Source organism: Durio zibethinus, chromosome 10 (genome assembly GCF_047325235.1).
Source record: "Durio zibethinus cultivar Kanyao isolate XHJ-2024 chromosome 10, ASM4732523v1, whole genome shotgun sequence".
NCBI classification, from domain to species: domain Eukaryota; kingdom Viridiplantae; phylum Streptophyta; class Magnoliopsida; order Malvales; family Malvaceae; genus Durio; species Durio zibethinus.
In genome coordinates this window covers 18,485,056-18,511,694 of record NC_143171.1, presented here as the reverse complement: position 1 = coordinate 18,511,694, position 26,639 = coordinate 18,485,056, and the positions used below count along the sequence as shown (strand labels likewise).

Below are 26,639 nucleotides of genomic sequence, written 5' to 3'. Positions count from 1 at the left end.
ACATTTAATGAGGAAGATTTGACACTAACCATTGAGGAATACTCGATTTTAGTAGGATTGAAATTGCAGTACTTTAATAAGATAAATGTTAAAAAACTAAAGTCAGGGTATCGTAAGTAGATAACTAAACTGATGAAAATAAAGGTAAAGGCTATGGATGCTTTAAGAAAAGACAAAGGTAAAGGTGCCAGCTTACCTTGGTATTTTTTTTCGAGATTTCATTTTGGGACACTTGAAAGATGATCAAGTCATGGCAGTATTCGCCCTAGCAATTTATGGCATGGTAATCTTTTCAAAAACTTTAGGGTACATTGAATTGGTAGTGGTTGATCTGTTTAAACAAATTAAAAGTTAAGTGATTAATCCCATTTTGACAATCCTAGTTGAGACTATCAAATCATTGAATTTTTATTGCCAAAATGGGGGACATTTTATAAGGAGCGCACAACTATTATTTATTTGGATAAAAAGCCATTTTAGATGCCAAAAGGTGTTTTTTCTAAACCTTATCTTCGAAATAAAGCCCCAGTTAAAGAGTTTTACCAAAGTCAATGGCCAACACTAAAATCCAAAAAACAGTGGGTAGCATTCTTTCAAAAGCTTACTAGTGATTAGGTCAAATAAATGGCACCATAAATGCCTCATGTGCCTATGTTACATCAAGGTGGAGATGAGCCATGGGTATTACTCTTAGGATTAAAAAGAGTGGCAAGTTATGCTCTACTAATGGTGTTAAGGCAATTTAATGCAAAGTAGTTTGTCCCTTTAACACATGGACTCACCCAAGTAGAATTTGCTTATGAAAAAATCTTTGAGAAAAATGAAACAATCAATTCAGGTATGAAAAATATACTCGAAGGCTAACATTAGGACTTATTCTTGACAAAGTCACTGTCGATTATTCAATTTGAAAGGTAAAACATTCTAAAGATATTATGCTTCCTCCAGATGATTTTTCATTTCAACAGGTTGACCAATGGTTAAAAGAACCATTGTTAAAAGTTGAACTTGTTAGGCAAGAGCTTGAAACAAAAAAAAAAAAAAAACTAAAGAAAAAGAATTTACGACTTTGAGAGGAGATGGGATAATTGAAATATAAAGCGAAAGCCCAATAAAGTAGATTTAAAAAGGCAATGCAAGATCTGGATATGACCAAAAATTATCTAAAGAATTTGCATCAAGAAAAAAAAAAACGAATACAACTGAAAGAGATAAGAGGTGCTAGACTTGGTGGTAGGTAGCATAGGGAGATGATTGAACTTCAAGAAAAGATACAACTTTGGAAGGACAAAGCCAAGGAAAACAAAGCAAAAACAGTCAAGATTTCTCAAGAATAGCAAAACTGTGAGGGTTTATATTCGACAACTTTAGCAAGGTTGATAGAATGTCAAAAAGAAAATATGAGATTAAAAGCCCAGATAAAAAATGAAAAGAAAAAGCATTGTGAAATGCAAAAGGAAAAAGAATCACTTTGCCAGGTAATTCAGAAGATGGAACGACAATTACAAGCCACAAGAACCATATTTCCACAACTATCAAAGAATGACAAAACAGTGAAAAAGGTTAGAAATACACTTGGGACTTAAAGTGAATGCCTACATGAAGTAGAAGACAGAAAGCTTGAGAAGGCAACAATATATAGATCATCTAGCTAGGCAAATTGTAAGGCAGTGAGAAAGGTAAGGGGAATGGTTGAGAGGGTAGAAGTTTTAATGCAAAAAAATTAACCCAACTGAAAGTTATGGGCAATGCTTGTTGGACTTTTTAGTTAAAGCTAAAGATCATTATAAGCAAATTAAACATTTGTATGTTTACAATTCTAGAATGATGACCCCATGTAATCAAAAGTTGTTTAAAATTAATGAAAAATTCTAATGTTTGAGATTTATCTTAGAGTAAATACCTCTTAATGCATTCACACATACATTGTGCATGCTTTTTCTTTCTTAGTATTTTATCTCATTAAAATTGTATTTTTTTTAAATGAAAATTTTTTCTTTCTAAAAAATAATATGGCATCCTAATTTTTCAAATTGTGGTAATAAAGGTTTAAGTATAGCTTAACCATCAAAAGTTCAAAACCAATCTGTTTGCCACCTGTACAATACACGTTCATAGATCATAATTATAGAAAATAAGTAGGTAGCTAGGATAGAAAAAATGAAAAAGCTTAAGAAGATACGTGAGAATAGATGATTAAAATGTAAAAAGAGATAAGAAGGTAAATGATAGAGTTAATAGAGTTAATGGGGGCCATAACCAAAGAAAAAAGTGTTGTTGAAACCTTTGCTACAAGAAAGAAAAATTAACCCAAAGTAAATAATAATGTCAGAGAAGAGCCACTTTACCCATCTGGGTTTACACTACCCTATGCTTTAGCTTCTCAAGTGGTGTATCCACCATCTATGGTTGGGCAACCTTAACCTTTCTTAGATATGAATTTACTGACTAAACAACAATAAAATCAGGGATAATTTGGGAAAACCCAAGATGTAATTCAATCAATTAGGTCTTCATCCTAATCTAGATGACCCTAAAGAGTAAAAGAAATTAAAGGGCATATTGGAGTCAGGAGAGAAAAAATAGATTCAACATAAATATGACTTACTAAAAAAAAAGACCACAAGCTATGGAAAGAAAGGATACTTTTGGAAGTATCGATACAAATGAACTCAGTTTAGTCTCTAATATAGTAATTTCTCTAAAGTTTAAAACTTTTGGTTTTAAAAAGTATGATAAAACTAAATGCCCATCGGCTCATCTCATATTGTTTTGTTGCAAGATGGCAGGCCACACAAATAGTTATAAGCTTTGGATCATTGTTTTTAAGACATCCTTATTAGGTTTATGGTTAGATAGTATATCCAATTAAATAATAGTCACATATATTCTTAGAAGGATTTTGTTAGATATTTTATAGGCTAATAAAAGCATGTATTGGACATAGCTCCTTATAAGTTGTCACTGTAAAACATGAAAAAAGAGCCAATGAAACTTTCAAAGAATATACCTATAGATGGATGATCTTGTTGCTCAAGTACAACTATTTTTGATTGAAAAAAAGATGAGAATACTTTTTATTAGTACTTTTAAGGCACCATATTATGACAAATTTGTTGGCAATGCAACAAATAATTTTGTTGATATAGTGATTTTTGATGAAATGATAGAAAATGCTATTAAGAATGGTAAGATTGAGGTGGGTGATACCTCTAGTTCTAAGAAAGCAATACCACTAAATAAGAAGGATAGAGAGACATATGTTGTGACCTCTGAGAATTAACCACCTAAAAATTTTATCCCATATCTCCCTTATCCAGCCTACCCACCTTATTACCCTACCACAAATAATATTTCCCAAGGTCTATCCTTATATTAACCAGTACCATAACCAAGATTCCAATAGAGCTTTTGCCCCCACATGCCTACTCATACCCCTACATCCGTAACTCAACCTTTTATTCAACCAAATAGCTTAACGAGCAATCCTAGAAGGACATGAACCACTCAAGAGAAAACTCACATCGACCCTATTCCTATGCCTTACACTGATTTGCTCCCTCGGCTAATAGTAAACCATTTTACACATATACTCCCTAGAGCCATTAAAACCCCCATACCCTATATGGTATGATCCAAATGCTCAGTGTGATTATCATGATGAGATTGCAAGCCATTCCATAGAAAATTGCATAACTCTTAAGTATAAAGTGCAAAATTTGATCAAGAAAGGGTATGTAAATTTTGATACCAACAAAAAATTGAATGTTAATGAAAATCTTTTATCAAGTCATGTTAAGTCAACAATTAACACAATAGATGGTGCTATGTTAAGGCATATTAAAAAAAGTGTTAATGAAGTTAAAACCTCAATGTGTCAATTGTTTAAAAGTTTAGTTAAAGCCAATATACGTCATCAAATTCCCTCAGACCAAAGGGTCTATCATGAAGATCATGATCCAATTCAAACTTGTGTATATCACATGAATATGATAGGCTACTTTATCCAAAATTACAATGTGTTTCGTCAAGTGTTACAAGCAATGATAGATTCATCCTTGGTAAAGTCCTATAAAAGAGATGACTAAGACTCAATGAATGCAATAGAAGGAAAATTTTTAGGGAATATGTTCTCTAAGTTTGTGCCTAAGTCGGTGACTATTTTTTGCAATGAAAAACCAAGTTTGGTAAAAGAGCGGCTTATTTCTTTTCTTACGATGAATGCAACAAAAAGAGGATTTTTAGGGAACGCATTTTTCAAGTTTATACCTAAGCTAGTGACTATTTTTTACAACGAAAAGCCAAGCTTGACAAAAAAACAACCTATTTCTTTTCCCATGATACCTATAATAATTTTCTTACCAAAGTGATAAAGTAGTGCTATGAAAATATGATTGCAATGTCACGACACAAGGTTCCAATGACTATCATGTTATAAGCAACCCAAATGCCACTAGTTTTACAAATATAACTGGAATAGGTGGAATGACACGAAGTGAGAGATGTTATAATTTGGAATTGTTAAAAAAAAGCTCAAAAAGGAAAAGCTAAAGAAGGAGAAGAGGTATTAGGAGAAGAAGAAAAGACTTATCCTTTAGTAGTTTGAGATACACAGTATAAAGAACCTATCACTGAAAATGAAGCTTATGAGTTTCTGAAGTTAATTAAACATATCGAATACAATGTGGTGAAGCAGTTGAACAAGATTCCAACTCAAATTTCCTTATTATCACTATTGTTGAACTCTAAACCGTAATAGAATGCTTTATTGAGAATGTTGAATCAAGCACATGTGGACCATAACATTTTTGTCAAAAATTTTGACCATATTGTGGGAAATATTATAGCTTTAAATTTCATAACTTTTAATAATGATGAGATTCCATTAGAAAGCAGGGGTAGTACCAAGGCTTTTCATATTGCTACTAAGTCTAAAGATCATATTTTAGTTAAGGTTCTTATTGACAATGGCTATTTAATCAATATTATGCCTATGATTACCATAACAAAATTACCTATTAATGCATCATATATAAAGACTAGTCATAAGATAGTGAGAGCTTTTTATGGGTTTTGAAGAAAGGTGCTGAGAGATACTAAGATATCGATGCAAATAAGGTCATGTATTTTTTTTATGAAATTTCAAGTTATTGACATTTCACCATCTTATAGCTGTTTGTTAGGGCAACCATGGATTCATATGACAGGTGCTATCCCATCATCTATACATCAAGAAGTAAAGTTTATAGTTAAAAATCAACAGATCTATGTTTTTAGGGAAGATGACTTACTAGTAACCAAGCCTATAACTACTCTATATGTAAAAGTTACAAAAAAGGTACTAGAGTGCTCTTTTAAATCCTTTGAATTTATTAATGTAACTTATATGAGAGAGGGATCAAAGATGCCCACTCTATGCTTATTAAATGTAATAGAGATGATTGTCAAACAAATAGTTAGAAAAAGAGGGCGTGCTAGATATGGCTTCGAAAAGAATTTATAAGGAATCAAAAAACTACCAAGGGTTTTTAAAAACAAAAAAATTTTAGACTAGGATTCAAAGTCACTATAATGGAGAAGAAGAGAGCTATGCTTGAAATAAAAGAGACAAGGTTGGCCCATTTTAAGAGACATGAGCCAGAGTATAAGAAAATGGTTATCCCTTACCTCTACGATACATTTCACTTAAGCGAATATATTCACCTTTATTCATCAAGGGTTACATAAAGAGAACCTATGCTGAATGTGAAAGAGACCTTCCCCAAACTCTATATCCATATGATGGGTGATAAAGTGACAATAACTCAGGATGAGAAGCACCTTATTTATCCCTGTCCCTTAGGCAAAGAGTTGAACAATTAGAAAATAATGAAGTTGCCAGTTATCCTTAAATCTTTTAAAAAGTAATGTAGTGAGTTAATTTTTCCATTGCTTTTACCTAAAAGCAATTAGAGGACTTTTGCGTATGGGTTTATCTTTCCGTTATCATTTTAATAAAATGACTATTGATTTGCATTTTCATTTCCTTTATTATTTCATTCATTCAAAGTTACAATTTTTTCCTTTCTTTTCCTACATACATGCCTATATCCTTTCAATTTTACCCATTTTAAGGTTTTCAAAAAATGAATACAAGGATAGTTCAAATAATGAATACAAGGATAATCATGATGATAATCTAGGATTTGACTTTGAAAAACCTTTTTATGTTGCTGAACTTGATAATGAAGAAGATTCGGATAAGTACAATTTATCCTTTCAATTATTAAAATTAATGGACAAGAGAGGAAACAAATTGAACCTCATAAGAAAGTTATAGATGTAGTCAACTTAGGTGATGAGAAAAATAAGAAAGAGGTTAAGGTGGGCACATCTTTTCCACCTATAAAAAGAAGAAAGCTAGAGGAATTGCTTCGTGAGTTTATTAATGTCTTTGTATAGTCATACTAAGATTTTTTAAGACTCAGTTCATATATAGTAGAGCATTGATATTAAAGCCAAAATGCAAACCAGTGTAGCATAAATTGAGATGCATGAAGCTGGACAAGCTATTAAAAATCAAGAAAAAGTAAAAAAAAAAAACAATTGTTAGAGGTTTTTTGGAAGTAACCAAATACTTGGAATAGGTAGCTAACATAATCTCGATTTCTAAAAAGGATGAAAAAGTTTGAATGTATGTGGACTATAAAGATTTGAATAGGGCCAGCCTGAAAGATAATTTTCTTTTGTCTTATATTGACACACTTGTGGACAACATTGCTAGACACTCCACATTCTCATTCATGGATGGTTTTTCAAGTTATAACCAAATTAAAACATTCCCTACTAATATGGAAAAAATCATGTTTGTTTCCATATGGGCACATTTTGCTATAAGGTTATACCTTTTGGATTAAAAAATACAAGAGCTACTTATCAAAAATGAATTAACCCTTTTTCATGCATAAAAAAAATATAAGTATATGTGTATAATATGACTGTAAAATCTTATGAAGGAGAAAATCACGTTACCAATCTCAAAAAGTTGTTTGAAAGATTACGAAAGTATCAACTTAAGTTAAACCTGACTAAATGCACATTTGGTGCTAAATCAAGAAAACTGTTGGGATTTGTGGCTAGTGAAAAAAGCATTGAAGTTGACCCAAATAAGATGCTCACCATTTAAAACTTATCTCTTTCATGTACGTAAAAAGAAGTAAAAGGTTTTCTAGGAATGTTGAATTACATTTCCTATTTTATTTCTCAACTCACTTCTAAATGTGACCTAATTTTCAAGTTGCTACAAAAACATGACCTTAGCAAATAAGATGAGGAATGTTAGCATGCTTTTAAAAAGATTAAGGAATACCTATGAAATCATTGATTTTATATCTCACAATACATAACCATTCCATAGGATGTGTGTTAGGGCAACTGGATGAAACAAGTAAAAAAAAGTAAACTATTTGTTACTTGAGTAAGAAGTTTACCGAATACAAGTCCAAGTATTCCCAATTGGAAAAAATGTGTTATGCATTGGCATTGTAGCCCATAGACTCAGGCAATATATGTTATATCATACTACTTGGCTGATAGCAAGATTGGACCCTTTTAAGTATATCTTTGAAAGACTATCATTGTCAGAGAGGTTAACAAAATGACAAGTCATGCTCTCTGAATACGATATTATATATGTTGTACAAAATGTGATAAAAAAAAGTGTGATAGCTAAATTCCTTGTAGAATGTGCAACTAATGAATATGAGCCTATAAAGTTTAACTTTTCTAACAAAGATTTGATGACCATCTCTCAAATTGAAAAAGGTGAAGCAATAGAAAAGCCATGGAAAATGTTCTTTGATGGAGCTTTGAACGCTTTAAGGCATGGGATTAGAGCAATTCTGATATCCCCTAATGGAAATTACTATCCAAGGATTATGAGGTTAGATTTTAATTGCACCAACAACATGGCAAAATATGAAGCATGCATAATGGGCTTACAAATGGCAATTAAAAAGAAGATTGGAGTGTTAGAAGCATATGGGGACTTGGCTTTAGTAATTTATCAACTACAAGGTGAAAAGAAATAAGAGATTCAAAGTTAGTGTGATACTAAAAGTATGTGATAGATTTGATCAAACAATTTGAGAAAGTTTAATTTTGGCATATACATCGAGAAGATAATCAAGTGGTTGATACTTTGGCTATATTGGTTGCAACGTTCAAACTGAGTGATAAAATAGAGATCTAACCTATTCAGTTGAATGTGCAAGGATCATCGACATATTACTCAAGTGTTGAAGAAGAGATTGATGGCCTACCTTGGTATTATGATATCATGCAATATGTCAAGCACCAATAATACCAATAACACATGTTAAAAAATGACAAACGAAGTATTAAAAGATCGGCTATGGAATTTTTCCTTAAAAGAGAAATTTTATACAAGAAAAGTTGAAATCAAATGTTATTGAGATGCATGAATGCTGCTGAAGCAAATAAGATACTTGTAGAAGTGTATGAAGAAAGTTGTGAAGCACATTTAAATGGTCACATAATGGCTAAACAAATCATGGAAGCAGACTATTATTGGTTAACAATGGAGAGTGACTATATTAACTATGTTAGAAAATGTCATAAATGATAAATTTATGCAGATAAGATTCATATTCCTCTGATCTTTTACATGTTCTCGCATCTCCATGATTGTTCTCCATGTAAGGGATGGATATGATTGGACCCATCAATTCAAAAGCTTCAAATGGGCATCGATTTATCTTTGTAGTGATTTATTACTTCATAAAAAAAGTCAGAACAACTTTTTTTGGTAATGTGACAAGAGCAGTGTTGTGTAGATTTATAAAAAAATAGATAATATATTATTGTGGCCTTTTAAAAAAGATCATCTTTGATAATGCTCACAATTTGAATAACAAGATGTTACTAGAGGTTTGTACTCAGTTTAAGATAAAGCACCATAACTCAGCCCTATATTATTCAAAGATGAATGGGACGATAAAAGTTACCAATAAAAATATAAAAAAAATAATAAAAAAATTGATTGATATCTATAAGGATTGGCATGAAAAGTTACTTTTTAAGCTACATGCTTATATGACATTAATATGCACATCTACTGGAGTAACTATTTTTTTACTTATATATGGGAGAGAGGCCATGCTACCAATCAAGGTATAAATCCCTTTTTTAAGAGTCTTGATGGAAGTGGATTTAGAAGAAGCAAAATGGGTCCAAAATCATTACGTACAATTGAACCTTATTGAAAAAAAAAGGCTCATAGCTTTTTTGCCTTGGTCAGTTGTACCAAAAAAGAATGATGTAAGCACATGATAAGAAAGTTCAATTTAGGCATTTCCATCAAGGAGAATTGGTTTTAAAGAAAATCTTTTCGAATTAACATAATGAATGATGAAAATGGACGTCGAATTGAGAAGGTCCATATGTAGTCAAAAAAGCTTCTTCAGGTGGAGCATTAATTTTGGCAGAGATAGATGAAGATAACTTGCCAAACTCAATAAATTCATATGTCATGAAAAGAGACAAGGAAATGTGAAGGAAAGGAGAAAAAAAAAAAGCAAAAATGAAAAAAAAAACAAAGTGAAAAAAAGAAAAAAAATGAAGGTGGACTCATAATTGAAAATCCTAAAAGGGCAATTTGAGTCAAAAAAAATATCTAAATTGAAAATTGGAAAAGGCAACTTAGATTTAAAAGAGTATCAATTTCCAAGTACATAAGGCAATGTCCAGTACAACGAACTCAAAAAAATCAAATGCATAAATGGAATAGGTCTTAAAAGAAAAGAATTTTGGAATATTGTTCATGATTGTTCTAATATTCACTATCTAAATATGATTCATTTATTTAAATTTTGTGCTAGTAACTCTTTAGAAGTGTTCACTTATATAAACTCCTCATTTGACATATCCTTTTACATTCTTATAATGGACATTCAATTTTTTTTTGATTTACCTTGCTTTCTGATATTTTTCATCCCATAAATAAAGAAAATGTTGATTCATCACATTGGTCATGAAAATTGGAATTGTGATAAATGATTGATAATATTCGTTAAAGTTCTTACACTATTTTACGAAAGTTAAAAATAACAAGGGTAAAATTTAAAAAAAAAAATGAAAATTTAAAAAAAATGCCTATGTTTAAACTCATCGAACCAAAGTAAAATCTTGCTGAAAGTGGTGTAAGGTAACAATATCGGCCAATGATCATCACAGTTCGCAGGGAATCAGTTCATAGAATATGCAGATCAGTTTGAGATTAGTTGTTTTCAAATGAAAAAATGAAAAAATAGAAATGATTGACTTAGAGAACCTTTTTACCGCAATTTGGATATGTCAAATTGGTTCTTAATAATACCCATATTGCATTCATTGCATTCATGAATTACATTCTATATATTTAAAAAAAAAAAAAACTTTGGATTTTTAAGGTCGAACCCTCAAGGGAAAGACCAATGTATATGAAACAATTTCAAAACGAATGCAACTTGTGAGACCCTTGGGTCATAATGTCACGAAGTATTTTCAAATGAGATTTTTAAAGTTTCAAGCCTCTATTTATGAGAGCCATTTTTAGACAAGATTTTTTAAAAGTTCCAAAACCTTTGTTTATGAGGAATCATTTTCAAACATGGCTTTTAAAGTTTCAAAGCTTCCATTTATGACAAGATTTTTAAAGTTCCAAAGCCTTCGTTTATGAAGAAACATTTTTAGACAAGATTTTTAAAATTTTAAAGCCTTTGTTTAGAAAAAGCTATTTTTCCAAATCTTTAAAGTTCCAAAGCTTTTATTTAGAATAGCTTTTATAATATCAAGATTTGTAAGACTTCTAGGTATGACATTATATTTTGTTTTTAAAAGTTGTTAAGCCTTTGTTTATGGGAGTTTATAAAGTTGTTCTCAAATGGTCAAATCCTTTAAATTTTTAAAGATTAAAAAAAAAACACATAAAAAACAAAACAAAACAAAACAAAATAAAATAATAAAAATAAAAACAAAAACAAAACAAAAAAAACATAAAAAAAATGGGCTCTTTCTCTTTTAGAAGCATTATCCAGATAAAATTATTATCTATATATTTGTATTTTTCTTGATTCTAAAAAATATGTAAAGAGGGCCAGTTGTAAATATCTAATTTTGTCTAAAATAATCTAATACTGTTGATCCAAGTTCATTTTTACTAAAATAAAAATCAAAATTGGTCATTTAAAGTTACTTATTTTTTGCTCGAAATAAAAGGGCCTAAAACCAAAGAATGAGTCTAGAAATTGACAAAAAGGAAATGCCTAATTCAAGGCCTATGTGCAACTTGAAAGAAAGCCTAATTGCAAGCTTAATTCATAGCCCATTTTAAAAGCCCACTTAAAGACCAATAGATAGTTCATTTTAAGAGCCCTTTTAAAACCCAATGTGTGGCTTGTAATTTGACCTTTTTAAAGGCCTTTTATAAAGCCTCAAAATGAAGTTTAAATCAACCCAAACTGAGCCCACTTTAAACCTATAGGGAAGTTAAACTTAGGACCCAATTACAAGCAAAAAATGAGCCCAAAATATACTCTTGAGGATGGCTCAAAATGAGGCCCTTTTGGAAAAGAAAACCTAAATTAAAAACAATAAAGAAAAGAAAAGAAGTCTAAACCCAAATGTAGAGCTAAAACTAAAACCAAAAAAAAAAAAAAGATCTTATTTTTTTCATGTCAATGAAAGCATGCAAAGGGCTAAGAGGACTTAGCATAAAAGAAAGAGTTATATTCCTTCTATTCATGTAAAAGCTTATGTGTTGGTATTAAAGAGACAGCTAGCTAAAAACTAGCTAAAACTACAAGAAAAACCTATAAAAAAAACATTGCTAGTGCCAATAATAAGCAAGAGAAGGGAAAAGAAAGGAAACAAAAGAAAATGTAGCTTGGAGGGCAAGTAAAAAGGGATTCTAAATGGCATAAAAGGAATCAAAAGGGTTTTGACAAGTGGGTATTTTATGGAGTTAAAAAAGAGAAATGCGATTGAAAAAAAAAAAAGAACACAGATAAGAAAGCCATCATAAAAAAAAAAAAGAGAGAATTTTTTTAAAGAAGTGAGGAAAACAAAATAAGAAGAAGAAGAAAAGAGAAGCTTTACGAAAAAAAAGGAAGATAATTTTGTGAAAACATAAACAAAAAAAATAAAAAAAATAATTTTCAGGCAACAAAAAATAAAGGGTTTGAGGAGCCAAGAACTGTGAAAGAGAGCTAAAAAAAATGGACAATAAGATAGAAAAGAATGTGAAAGCTTTGTAAAAAAAAAAAAAAAGATAGCTTTGAATTTGGAAAAAGGTAATTTTTTTTGGCTAACCTACCTGCGTAATATCACTGTCACATTCCACATAAAGTTCAAGGCATAAAACTACTATAGTAAATGAAACAAAAAAAAAGGTCTTCAAAGTTAAAGCTTGCCTTAGTTTCTACTTCTCTTTCGATACACCTTTTCTTTAGAAACCAAGCAGGGTTTTCAAAGTGATTGCCAAAACTAATGATTTGTACATTAAGGCTAGAAACTTGTATTTTTTTTGTGAATATGTTACTGTTCATCGTTATTTTGCAAAAAAAAAAAAAAACTAAAGCTTCATATGTGTTGCTTGTTTGATTTTTTTTCATGGACTTGCTGTTGACAATTTGAAATTTGTTTTTGTGTGTGATTGGTATGTAGAAACTTATGGCTTCTTCATCCTCGTGTCTGTTACTTAATTTTTTGCATGACTTATTGATAGAACCCAAAGCTTTTTTTTTTTTTTTCATGTTTTATGGTTCTGTCTTTTGTATGGTCAGGGGTTGGGATTTAAAACTTCATCCTTTCATGTTTGTGTTTCTTTGTTTTTGCATATGGTTTGTTATATTCATGAGTTGTAGTACTTGCAGCATAAGATGTGGTTGTTACATTTGTTCATAAAAGCTAAAGGTTTCAAACATTGCATGGTTACTGGGCTTGATCTAGAAAGGCTTTGAATTGTAGTTTTTTTTTTGTTTTTTTTTTTTACTTATGCTTGCGGTTATTGATAGTTTAGGTATATGCTTTTTCATTATATGCACAAGCCATGTTTCTTATCCATTGTGCTTTCGAGTTCTAATAGGAAGGAACTAAAAAACCAAATAGCGTAGGAATAAAAAAAATAAAACCTTTAAAATGTAAGTATTAGGATATGTCAGAACTCCTTTTTCTCATATTTTATGACTTTAAACAAAAATAAAAAAGTTGTAAGGGTAGCATGAAAATGGTTTCAAATTGAGTGGTGGAGAGTTCTAGGTTTTTATCTGGAGTTTTTTTATTTTATTTTAATAATAAACAAAAACTTCAAGACATGCTGAAAATTTGATTGTCCTTTATAAGGTTTATCTAATTGCATAATTTATATCATTCAAGTCTAGGCACATTTCTTTCATATTGTTTTAGTTTAATTACAATTTAAATTCCCTGTATTTTTGTTATTTCTTTGTAGGTGAGATTTTTTTTTATGCTCAGCTTAATTTTCATACAATTTAAAATTTCATATTTCAATTTACTTTTAGAATAATTTATTTTCCTTAAATTTTATATTTATATAAAACAAAATAAAAATAAAAATAAAAATCTCAAAGAATAAGATTTTAAGAAAGTTTGAGTAACGATTTTTTAAAACTTTAGGTGAAAATATTGTTTTAAAAGAATATTACCAAAGTAATAAGTATTTAGGAAAATATTCAATATAATATATATATATATATATATATTGTTCACTTAATTACCTAAAATTATATTTACAATTAAATGGTGATATATATATATATATATATAAAAGAGACATAATGAATAGGAAAAATGACACTTTTTAGTAATGATTGAATATAATGATGCATGATTATTATGATTAACAATTTTCACTTTTTCAAAAAAATTTAATAATAATTAAAAATTAGAATTAGAATTAGAATTAGAATTAAGAATTAAATAAAAACGAGAAAGGAAAAAAGGTAAACGAAATTTTCGATAATGAAATTCTAAGGAAGTCTAAGTAAAGATTCCTAAGAAATCCATAAGTGAGAAAGTTCTTCTAAAAATACCATCAAAATATCAGGGTGTTTAGAAAAATTTTCAAGAAAGAGATTTTCTTTGCTTTGTTCCCTTAAAATTTTTTAATTATAATGATTATGAAATAATAAGGTAATTAAGATTAAATCAAAACGAGTAAAGGCAAAGATAACATAAGGAAAATAAGTAATATGTTTTTTCTTTTGTAAAAATATATGTAATAAAAAATATATAATAAAATAAAATATATGAAGAAAAAAAGCTTTTGTATGCATATTGCACTTTATCATTTGCATTACATAATATTGAAAGTATCACGAGTTTCCAATTATGGGACTTTGAAAAGTTTGAGTAATAATTCTCGAGAATTCTTTAGGTGAAAATTTTTTTCGAAAAATATTGTAAATGTATTGAAATATTTATAATGATTTTCAATACGAAAAACTCTCATTTGCTTTTCATTTAAAAAAATGAACTTTCATGCAATAGCATCATGAGTTGATCCATGTCAATCATATTTTAAAAATAAATAAAATCTCCAAGGATGAGATTCTAAAGAAGTTCGAATAGTAATTCTTGAAGAATCTTTAAGTAAGAAAATTTTTCTAAAATGCCGCAAATATATTAGAGCATTTAGAATAATTTTTTATAAAAATTTTTCGTTTAAATATAAAAAATAAATTTTTAGAAAACATTATTTGATTTTAAATTATATATATCATATTTTATAGTATGCTTGATAAATATAAATATTAAAGATAAATATGAATCGTCGAGAATATTATTTTTTAAAATTTTGAGTAGTGATTCTTACGAATTCATTAAGTAGAAAGTTCCTTTTAATATAGTCAGAGTATTGAAATATTTTTAAGAATTTTTCAATATACAAGATTCTTATTTATTTTTCAAGTAAATAATTAAAAATAAAAATATATTTTTTACAATAAAAAAAATTAATTTTTAAATCCCAAGATTTATTGTTAAAATTAAAAGGCAACACATAATTAATTAATTCCTTTTTTACGGGCATTGTGAAGGTATTAATACTTTTTCATATATAATCGACTTTCGAGCTTAAACTGTTTTCGTAGACAAAAAAATTATCTTTTTAATAAATTTTAATTAATTTTAAAATTTTATTAAAAAGTAAGTTTTAATAGATGGTCAACTACATCTAATTAAAAAAAATTAATAATTTCTTTTTATTTTCAAATTTATCTAACGGTTCTCGAAACCGTTACAATGTACAAAAATTAATTTGAAATTCAAACACTTAACCTCCTAACTCAAATTCTAAAAATACTAGTCAAAATTTCAAATAATTCAACCATATTAATTTAAAAGACTAAATAAAAATAAATACCCTAAATAACTTAAAAATACAATAAAATAAAATTAAATTCTTAAAAAAGAAAAAAGTTCATGTGAAATATAAATTTAAAAAAATAAAAATAAAAAATAAGTACCTTCCAAATGATGATATTTGATGTAAAACTAATTAAGCTCTAAATTGATTGATAAAGTTTTAATTTTAACCAATCAAGTCTTTATCCTTTAATTTGATGTGACCGTATCATCTAAAAATAAAAATGAAGTTACGTTTTTTCAAGTTGATTTTTTAGTATACATAAAACGCATGAAAGGACAGCACCATTATATTTAAATTTTATTTTTTGATTTTCTATTTTACTTTAAAATATATTATTTTAGTTAAATAACACGATAATTCATAATTTTAATTATAAAACTAAATTAATAACAATTTTTAGAATCATTTTATTAGAAAATTCAAAACTCATCCGGATCAACAAAGTTCGGTACATCAGTTTATTAATGAAGCCGTCAATTCAATACAATTTGAAGCAAATCAATTGCCAATCTGATCAAATGATAAAACCAAATCAATTTAAATAACCCATTCACCATTTGATCTAATAATAAAACCAAATCAATTTAAATAACCAATTCGCCAATTCAATTCAGTTAGAAGTAGATTAATTACCAATCTAATTTAGTAATAAAACCAAACCAATTTAAATATCGAATCACATATTTAAAGCAATTTAAATAACCAATTCACCTATTCAATACAGTTTGAAGTAGATTAATTACCAATTTAATTTAATAATAAAATTAAACCAATTTAAATATCAAATCACCGATTAAAACGGATTAATTACCAATCTAATCTAATAATAAAATCAAATCAATTTAAATATCAGATCATCGATTCAACGGATCTGATCAGTAGTCCGAATCTGACGAACTATAGTTTGGAAAGATGGCCAGCAGGCTTTATATGATTTTTAAGTAAACATCAAAATTGAAGTAAGCTATTATCCTCGTCAGACACTTTTTTTATGGCTCGGAAAGTGCAACGCATGTTTGACAAAGTTTGGGCATGGCATGGCACGGCATGGCTTCAGAGATCCATAACAAAGTGGCCAAATTACCACACCAAGACCACAAAAGATACCACCAACCGAGCAAACAAAATCGAAAAAAGAATTGTCATTGGCATGGCATGGCATGGCACGGCATGGCTTCAGAGATCCATAACAAAGTGGCCAAATTACCACACCAAGACCACAAAAGATACCACCAACCGAGCAAACAAAATCGAAAAAAGAATTGTCATTAAGCGCTGCAAAGTTCCTCTCAACTTTGAGTCTCCATCTCACCAATAAAATGTGAGGTCAGTAAATCAAAGGTTTACATTGGTGTAGTAATATGTACAAGCCAAATACCTAACTTCTATAGCCCATCCAATGTTGTTGTTATTAAGACCCAATTTCTTCATTAGAATGGATGGTACAATAATATTTCAAGTTCTAATAACAGGACCTTTGTACGGCCCTCTCCTAATCACAAAGTTGTCAGGGGGCTGAAACTCTTCTAACCAAGTCGCTTCAGAGAACGTCACTCCATTCACTTCAATCTCACCTTCATTTAAACAAGGAAATGAATAAGAGTGGATGCAGTTGTCTTCCCAAAAGTCATCTGACAACAGATTATAGAAGCTAGGTTCAAAATTATATTTCTTACCAGGTAAATCCCTTCTTGGAGACCTCCGGAAGTAAGTACAATGTCGTCCATGCTCCGAAGAGTATGGTGGAGATAAAATATCAAAAATAGCACAGGGAGTCTGTGCCTTGAAACAATGAATGTTACCTCCACTTGTGGGATACAGTACTGTTGTTGCACAAGGGGCTGTCATCTCGGTATCCTTAACAAGTTTTGCAGGTCTTGCTATAAACACCATGAATAAGCAAATCAGAGTCAAAGATCGAAGAAATATATATACGCCCACTATACCCTGGGAAGGGTGAAGGGAAAATGCATTATTTAAAATAAGAGATATGCCAACACTTTATCAGTGAACAAATTATCAACAATGATATAACATCTATTATTGAAGTAGCATCTATATTTACAAATGGTGCTGATAGACAATTTTTGCTGCCATAGGCCCCCGAAATCACTTATATTAATAATAATAAAAGAAGATATAATACAAATTTAAGAAGTCCAATTTATTTGATTTCACATGTTCATTAGCCTCCATTCCGCTTTGCATGCTTCAGGCAAGCCAACCATCTAGCAGACAAGCCAAAATTAAAAAAAAGCATAGATGGGGCAACTACCTTAGCAAGCCCTTCAAAAGTCAGCTTACACCATAATACCCCTAGATTGAATAATTATTTCATCCACAAGACCTATTTGTTCATCAACTTTCTTACAATTGCTTTCCTTTGCACTGAGTTAAAGTCAACAATTATAACCATAAGAACACATTCTTTGATTCTAAATTTCCCACTGCATCAGTTCTGTATCTCTGTTTCAGCAAATGATTCTAATTTGAATTAGGGCTAAAAATATGTGGATGGGGTTAAATTCTATATAGAATTTGTTATTAGAAATCCACCTGAATGGAAAACTCATAACAAAATCCAAAAGAAAAAAATTTTGGTTGGCTTCTATAACTATTCATCTGGTCTGGTTTGGTTTCAAAAAGGAAAAACTGAAATTTTAAAAGATGAAAGTTCCATTCAAGTCAAACTGTGCGCACTCCCTAACAAAGTACATTAGCAACCCAAAAACAAGCCTCAAAATATTTCACCAAAGCAGTTGAAAAAGAAATATGTCACAAGCATTTTCAACAAGTTGGAAATAAACTACATCATCACAAGATCAAAGAATTCAACAGGCCTCTCACTTCCTTGGATGCCAGCAAAAAGGCTCTTTACATCTTCCTTATTTAAAGAATCATTAGCTGTAACCAGAAGACCTCCAGCATTCAGTATTTCCTTAGACTTCTTCCTCCTATTCCACACAATTGTCAATCAAAATAAACTTCAATCTAAAAATATTTCCTCTGTTACTTTTGAACCAACAAACCACTAGCACATGGATAACTAAGTGCAATGCAGCTTATACAGAAAATTTTATATTATAAAGTAAATATAGATTTAAAAAGAGGTCCATTTCTCACTCAAGTCTTACATAAATAGTAATCCTATGAGGCCAAATGGTAAAGAACAGGAGTTACATAGCATTTCCAACATCAGAAGATTAACAAAACTTTATAAAAGGTATTAAATTTTCTATGATAAATTACCAGAGAAAACTCTTGAAATAAAGTTATTCTGAAAAGAAAAAGAATTAAAAATGGGACTAATGAGGTTTCAAGGAATATAATGGAGGTTCTCACTACAGAGCCAATTACATACAAATATACACAAGTACCTATGAGTTTATGAACATCCTTAATCATGGTTTAGTCAATAGGCATCAAACAAATATGGGAATGCTAAACACACACCTTGTAATGGATCTTCAGGTTCTGTTGAATCAAGCCAATCATATGATTTCACGTGTAATGAGCCATATATAAGCCTGCTCAGCACAGTCATTCCTGGATGATTATGCAGAGGTATAATAGAGGAAGGTGGCATACAAAAAATTCCTATCTGTAAAGAAAGAGAAAAACAAAAATAGTCAGTTAATCTCAATTTTGAAAGATTAAATGTAATTTCAAGGAAAGTGTAATAAGTTCTAGGCAAATTTCCAGCTAAATGCAATTTACTCACTTTAAAACTCTAAAAAGTTATATGCACTCAATGACAGGTGATATATTTAGCAACAAAGGTGACAGGTAATATAAAGTTTGTGCTTACAGAGAAGCTGTCACATTCATGTAAGTGCAGATACTTAATTGGTGGCAATGACTGATGGCTTCCATTCCGCACATGTACAGGACCAGACCAATTGCGTACCACCTGCGCCTCCTGTTCCAGACCTACGTCAGAAGGCTTCATTTTCTCTGAAGTAAAATGACATTTAGGGTTAGAAATGCAGTGATTATGCTATGGAACTTGGAGTTTCATGGTAAAACAAATAATCCACATAAATTATTATCTACACTAACACAATCTACAGCATCTATTCTACAGTCTATAACAGCTTCTATGCCCTTTTTTCATTAAGTAAATTGAATATCGTAAAATTCAAGAAGCAAAACTATATGATTATTGTGGGGTTTGGGGGTGCGCGGGGGGGGGGGGGGGGGTGGGGGGCGTGAATCAAGTCCTTCAATAAAAAATAGTTAGTATAGCGAGTGAGTCATATAAGACAAGAGGGGCATGAAGCGTGAAATAAGCTCTCTAATCTCTATAAACAGACAATCTTCACCTTCTCCCAAACAAGGAACAACCTCCCCCACCATCAGTATCCGCACTCTTTCTCCGACCAGAAAGAAAATCATTTCTACCATAAACTAATGACAGTCAACTTAGACTAGCCACCTACACACCCACCTATATGAGTGTTAAAAAAAGGAAGAGAAATTGGGAGAATAATTATTTATAGATTGAAAGCTAAAAGAGAGGGAAAGAGTTCAGTTGAGAAGAAGTTATGTGAAAGTTGAACATTTTTTATTGTTTGAAGAGAGAAAAAGTTGAGAATAAATTTCAGTATGTTGTAGTTATTCATAAACTGCTAACTTCATACCGCTCCATTCCACAATGAATTAACCATCTCTAATTTTCATGCATTTCAAAACCAAATCATCTTTCTGTTTTTGCAAACATAAAACTCTTAGTTTTCTATATTTTCTATTAATTCTTCATTAATTTTTTTCTTTTTTGAATTAAAAAGCATTTAACATCAATATAAAAAAATTTTAATATTTCTAACATAAAAGTTTTTATATCAAGAAAAATATGGACATATCCCTTGGAGTGGAATGAGTATGATGCAAGTTTGTGGTAAATTTGAACTTAGTATCTACAAACTTCATGTAGATGAAATCAACTACCAACTTTATGCTACATATGGATGACTTTAAGATGTTCGATCCACCAATCTACAAACCTCATCAGCAAATACCTTTTTGTCAAGTAGAAGCAACCTCAAGTACTTCAAGAACCCAAAAAAGAACAGTTTATTTTCGTTAAATACATCCATATGGCAAACATCAACTTAGTGTTCTCCAATTATTCAAAATTTTTTTATATCCCAATCAAATTTACATAAAAATATGAAAGATGCATTTGCCTAGCTGGTAAACTCAAATATCTTAAATTTCAACACTGTTGTATAGCCCAATTTAATTTTCATAAAATATTAAAGCTGGAGATGTCTAGCTCGTAAATAGGCATTCATCAATGTCAATTGAGCCTATGACCAACAAAGCTATTTTAAACTTTTATCTCAAAGATTTAAACTGTCTACATTATTTAATTGATGCACTTTCTCATTGCATTTGCAAAAATAGGACAAATATAACAGCAATTAATTTAAAAAATTGCTCAAGCCTGTATGCCAAACATTAACTTCCTTCTCATCTAATTTACACTAATAATGGTAAAGCAATCAATAGCTGTTTGCATAAACATGTAATAAAATAAGGTAGCAAAAATCAGTACTTGGTTTACAATGAAAGAAAAAATAATCCTAACATTTTCAGACTTCATATTAATTAATGTTGAAAAAGATTGCTGAAAATTAGTGACCAGAGGTACAGAAGAAAATGGTACCTAGAAAGGTAGAGCTATAGTTTTCAACAAAGTTGTCTAAGTGAATTTATCTTAACTTTGAAGGGTAAAAGTATAAGTTTAAATTAAAAATTATCAACTAAATATAGACTATAATAATTCAATTCCAAAGCAAATGAGAGGTACAAAACAAAGGAATAAAGTGATGATAAATGTTTCTAGAAGAAATGAGAAAAAAAAGCATTATCCAAAAAAGCATATAAAAATTCTTATTAAATTGCACCAGATATCCGTAATTTTTGTACAGTATTTCATTTTCATCCGCGACCTTTAAAACTGATATTTTGATCTGCAACCTTTTAAAGATGTTCCAAGTTCATCTATTCCACTAACCTCCATTAAAATCAGACAGAATCTTCCACCAATGGACGTCTATGTGGCAAAGTTAGGTAGGCCCCTGACACTTGGATGTCCATGTGAAAAAAAAAGGTCTGTTTGATCTTTTGGGTGGGGATTTATGCCAAGTTGATATTCACGTGGTATTAAGATGAAATATTTGTTGATTTTTTAATGATGGTGGATGAAATGGATGAATTTGGAACATTTTTAAAAGGTTGCAGACGTAAAAATTCAGTTTTAAAGGTCATAAACAAAATGAAATATTGCAAAAAGCTTAAGGAGCATTACTGCATTTTACTAAAATATTGCTTACTTACCATTATGGAAAAACAATCATATTCAGTAAATAAATCTCAAAAACTCCAAACATCAAGGGATTGGGACTTCTTGTCCCTCATCATGGACACCAATAAAGGTTGGAAGAGGAGTTTGAAGAATAAGTTGACAAATATATAGAATGCACCTGCATCTCTACAATCAGACATCAGGAACTCTAGGCCTTTTCTATTTTATATCTTGCTAGAAATTAATGTGTTGTTTGATAAATTGAAAAATTCAACATTGAAAATTAAGGACCAAATTTTTAGCTCTAAAAAGTGTAAGTACTAAATTTATACAACAAAAAATGATCAGCACGATGCTGAAAATTAAATATTGAGCAAACCTTTTATTCAATTTTTGTAAAAGCGACATATGACATTATTAGAATTATATATTAATAAAAATTAAAAAGGAAAGAACATAACATTAATGTAATTAAAGGATTATTATGTTTGGCTTTAGGGTATATTCAATTAAAGGACATAAAATTTCGAATACATTAAGTTGGTTTTCACTACTTCAACATTTTCAACCCTTTTTTTATGGAAAATCTTCCATAAAAGAAGTATTTGGTACCACTTTCAAGATCATCATAGTGATCTAATCACTACTAATCTTAGATTATTATGTTTGGTGTAATATCACTATTACTAGTGACCTTAGGTCACAATATTTGATGTTACATGGAAAAGAGAAAAAATATATCATTGAGTACAAAACACCCAAATAACTTTATTTCTTATAATAAGATTGAAAAGAAATAAACAATTTCAATATCAATTGAATGAACTATGAATAACATAACAATCCATTGTTCTATAGGATTAGAAGACATGAACCAATTTTGATAAGTTTAATTCTCCAAAACAACCAATCAAAGTCATTGCTTTGTAATTGACCGTAGGAAACTTTGTGTAAAATGATTTAGGAGATCAATCCCCCTCAATGATAAAACATTTTGGATTGCCCCTCAAGGCAATGATCTAAGGCTATTGCCACATAAGATTCCCAATTTACCACCAAACATTGTGATCTAATCACAGTGAATAGATTAACTTGGACTTTTAAGGGGATCACCTCATAACAAATGCCATCTAAGTGGTTTTGAAATTAGTTTTTAGAAAGTTGGAAAAATTAAATCATTGAAGATTCTAATTTGCAATGGTTTAAAAATTTCCAAGGCTTATCAAATAACACCTAAGTTGCAATAATCACTTCTACCATAAAGAGCATTTTCACGACGTTATGGTATACCCTCATACTTAGTACTTTAACTTGGAATAATAGTAATTACACGCAAGAATATATAACATCTTGATCCAATACCAATTAACATAGCAACACATTTCAATATCATTGGATTGTTAAACCAACTAGTGAAAATTTTTCTTAGTGTTGAAGATATTGAAATGTGTTGCTATGTTAATTGGTATTGGATCAAGATGTTATATATCCTTGCGTGTAATTACTATTATTCCAAGTTAAAGTACTAAGTATGAAAGTATACCATAACATCATGAAAATGCTCTTCATGGTAGAAGTGATTATTGCAACTTAGGTGTTATTTGATAAGCCTTGAAAATTTTTAAACCATTACAAATTAGAATCTTCAATAATTTAATTTTTCAAACGTTTTAAAAACTAATTTCAAAACCACTTAGGTGGCATTTGATATTAGGTGATCCCCTTAAAAGTCCAAGTTGATCTATTTAGTGTGATTAGATCACAATGTTTAGTAGTAAATTAGGAATTTTATGTGGCAATAGCCTTAGATCATTGACTTGAGGGGCGATCCAAAATGTTTTATCATTGAGGGGGAGTGATCTCCTAAATTATTTTACCATAAATTTTCCTACGTTCATTTACAAGGCAATGACTTTGATTGGTTGTTTTCGAGAATTAAACTTATCAAAATTGGTTCATGTCTTCTAATCCTATAGAATAATGGATTGTTAAATTATTAATAATTCATTCAATTAATATTGAAATTGTTTATTTCTTTTTAATCTTATTATAAAAAATAGTGTTATTTGAGTGTTTTGTGCTAAATGATATATTTTTTCTCTTTTCTATGTAACACCAAACACAATGACCTAAGATCACTAGTGACAGTGATATTACTCTAAACATAATAATCTAAAATTACTAGTGATTAGATCACCAAGGTGATCTGGAAAGTGATACCAAATACTACCTTGATGGAAGATTTTCCATGAAAAAGAGTTGAAAATGTTGAAGTAGTGAAAACCTACTTAATGTATTCGACAATTTTATGTTCATTAATTGCAAATTTGAACACATAATAAAATTAAGGATGTATTCGACAATCAAAGCAAAACAATTTGCAATTTGAACTCGTGATATACCAAGTTCTTCATACTTAAGATACGGGAGCTTTAAAGATGACTATTGTGATAATTTAGAAGATTGGTGTATGCCTAAGGCAACTGGTAGTGATATAATAGAAATAAAATGAAATAGAGCATAACAGCAAAGAAAAGAAGCATTATTTCATTAAATGCATAATGAAGTTCCAATGTAGATACTAGTGGGAAGGATAACAAATTTCTCACTCTACTCAAATTCACTTCATCAACAAAAGTTTATGATTTTTGTAGTTAAATTGAGTCAAATCAGGAAATTTTTACCAATTAAATTATGTCAGAGCCTCTTCCTGCAAGAGAAAATTTTGAACTAAAATAAAATTACAAACTTAACACAGCCAACAATGAAGCTCATTAATTTTTGGTTTTAATCACAAAGCCATAGGGAAACTTGGCATCCCTGTCAGCCAAAAAGCAAGGAACTATTTATTCGTAGATCATGGACTTGCCAAGAAATGGATATGCTAGGGAAGGCATGAAGCAACTTCCAACAGATGATGTCATCCAAAGAAAGATTCAACTTACTTAAATTAATTAATCTCAGATTTCATTAGCATGTTTCTTTTTCATTGAAAAATGAAATCACACCTAAATGCTAGAAAAATTAGCTTTCATGGTATTCAATGACTACCACTTAAGAAGAAAAGCATAAAATTATGAACTGCATCGACAGGATTTTATCTCAATAGCAATAACTAATAAAGCATAGCATACTTGGATCAACCATAATTCAAAGAATAAACATGAGGCGGTGAAAGGATGATATTAGCGAATACCTAGCATAGCACGAACTCTTTCAAGAGCTTCTTCAGAAACAGGGCCATTGGGTGAGAATGACGTTCTGCAAGTATTATAAAGCCTCTGTATATAATACGGCATGTTTGGTAAAGACGATACCAAACTTAACTGAACCGACCAAGAGCCTCTATATCAGTAAGCTGATAACGCCTTTTTGCAAGTAACTTACTAGTTGATACTGCGATAAAAGATACAATTTGGTGATAACTGGATCTGCCAATTAAAACGACGGTAGTAGATCTGCATGGCAATTATTCCACCATCCCCCGTTGCTAACCACACTTACGACCACCCCATCTAACAGGTACACCTTCAAGTCAGAGTAAATAAATTTAACTCATTTCCAACCAAAACACTGATCGAATAAGTATAAAAACCATAGCCCCGCTTATTTCAAATTTCAAGGATTGAATCATAATTTCATAATTACTATTGCTACATTAACCTTCCCAAAATAGAACAAATTCTAAACTGGCCTGAGAAAACCTAAGTAGTTCGATTAAAGCAAAAAGTATTAGTAAACCACATCAATTGTTTCTTGCATCTTGATTTTCTAAAACAAAAGTTAAATACAAAAGAAAGCAGAATCTATTTTTCTCGGATGGTTTAGGTTTTCCAAGAAAAAAAAAAGGAAGAAATCAAAATCACGATAAACATGAAATAGAATACAATAGCAAAAAAAAATTAATTGAAAATAAACAAAATACATATTTTTGCAAGAACTAAAAGCAATACCAGAAAGAAGGGGGAAATAGAGTAAAAATTGAACTGACCAATTTGAGATCCATCAAACTGATAATAGAATTGTTTGCAAGAAATGGGCGTGGAGACTTAGAAAAAAGAGGGTTGGAGGAATTTGTTTATTTATTATTATTTTTTTTTTTATGAATTGTGAGTGGCAGAGCAGACGAGAAAAGAAAGTAACGAAGAGAAGCGGATCGCTGAGAACAACGGAACAAAGTGAGAAAGGCGTATCACGATCTCGGACACGTCATTAACTTCCTCTTTGCTTTTGGGCTTTTTCATTGCCCTCTCGGGGCTCCGATTTGCCCTTTTTTTTCTTTTAATAAAAGGAATTTTAAAAATGCACCATTTCTTTCACTTTTTTACATACAAAATTTTTTTATGACAAAAAATTCATTAATAAAATTATTTAATTATTTTTATTGAAATTACTTTTCTATATCTCAAAGAATCTTGATTTATGGTATATCTAGAAATGTATATTCGAAAGATTCAAAGACATTTTGCATATACAATTTTGAAATATTTTTAAATTTTTTAGATATATATTTTCGAAAAGTTTAAAAGTTAGAAGAATGTCATTTATTAAAAATTTAGAGCATTTGATGAATGTCATTTGCCTTTGATTTTGTTTTCTTTTAATTTAGTTCAAAATTTTTAAAGATTTCGAATTTATATTTTTGAATATTTTAAAAAACTTTCAAAAAAATAAATCCAAAACTTACAATTTCACAATCAATAGTTTGAGCAAAATTTAACAAAATCAAAGGTAACTTAACCAACCTAATAAAATTAAAGATAAATTACCTCTAAATTGAAGGTTGGTGATTTAATTAACTCTGAAACTTAGTGATTTTTTGTTGATTTTTTTTTTTATTTAGGATTTGGGAGATTTAGGGTGAATTGATTTAAGGGTGAAATGGGTGTAAGAGATGAATGA

At 29.9% G+C, this 26,639-nt stretch overlaps 1 protein-coding gene across 4 annotated transcripts; it reads right to left on the bottom strand.

The window, feature by feature from the left end:
- Positions 1 to 16,677: 16,677 nt before the first annotated feature.
- On the bottom strand, positions 16,678 to 25,990 carry LOC111291938 (2-aminoethanethiol dioxygenase, putative (DUF1637)). Of its 4 annotated transcripts, XM_022884074.2 has the most exons (7): positions 25,729 to 25,989; positions 25,125 to 25,265; positions 24,934 to 24,998; positions 19,236 to 19,381; positions 18,881 to 19,028; positions 17,104 to 17,307; positions 16,678 to 17,001 (listed from the first exon to the last, which is right to left on the bottom strand). In XM_022884074.2, exons 3-7 carry the CDS (start codon positions 24,938 to 24,940, stop codon positions 16,883 to 16,885), a joined length of 624 nt encoding a protein of 207 aa, XP_022739809.1. In that variant the 5' UTR covers positions 24,941 to 24,998; positions 25,125 to 25,265; positions 25,729 to 25,989; the 3' UTR covers positions 16,678 to 16,882. The 4 variants fall into 4 exon arrangements, with proteins under 4 accessions (XP_022739809.1, XP_022739808.1, XP_022739805.1 ...); XM_022884073.2 differs by having other exon boundaries at positions 24,934 to 25,133; positions 25,729 to 25,990; XM_022884070.2 differs by having other exon boundaries at positions 24,934 to 25,265.
- Between the last annotated feature and the right edge of the window lie 649 nt (positions 25,991 to 26,639).

Excerpts from the sequence above, each read along its gene's own strand:
- LOC111291938 (XM_022884073.2), bottom strand. The coding sequence starts at position 25,036 with ATGCCGTATTATATACAGAGGCTTTATAATACTTGCAGAACGTCATTC. Across the intron at positions 19,382-24,933 it reads AAGAGTTCGTGCTATGCTAG|AGAAAATGAAGCCTTCTGAC; the intron begins GTATTCGCTAAT and ends ATTTTACTTCAG. Across the intron at positions 17,002-17,103 it reads TCCAAGAAGGGATTTACCTG|GTGAGATTGAAGTGAATGGA; the intron begins GTAAGAAATATA and ends GTTTAAATGAAG.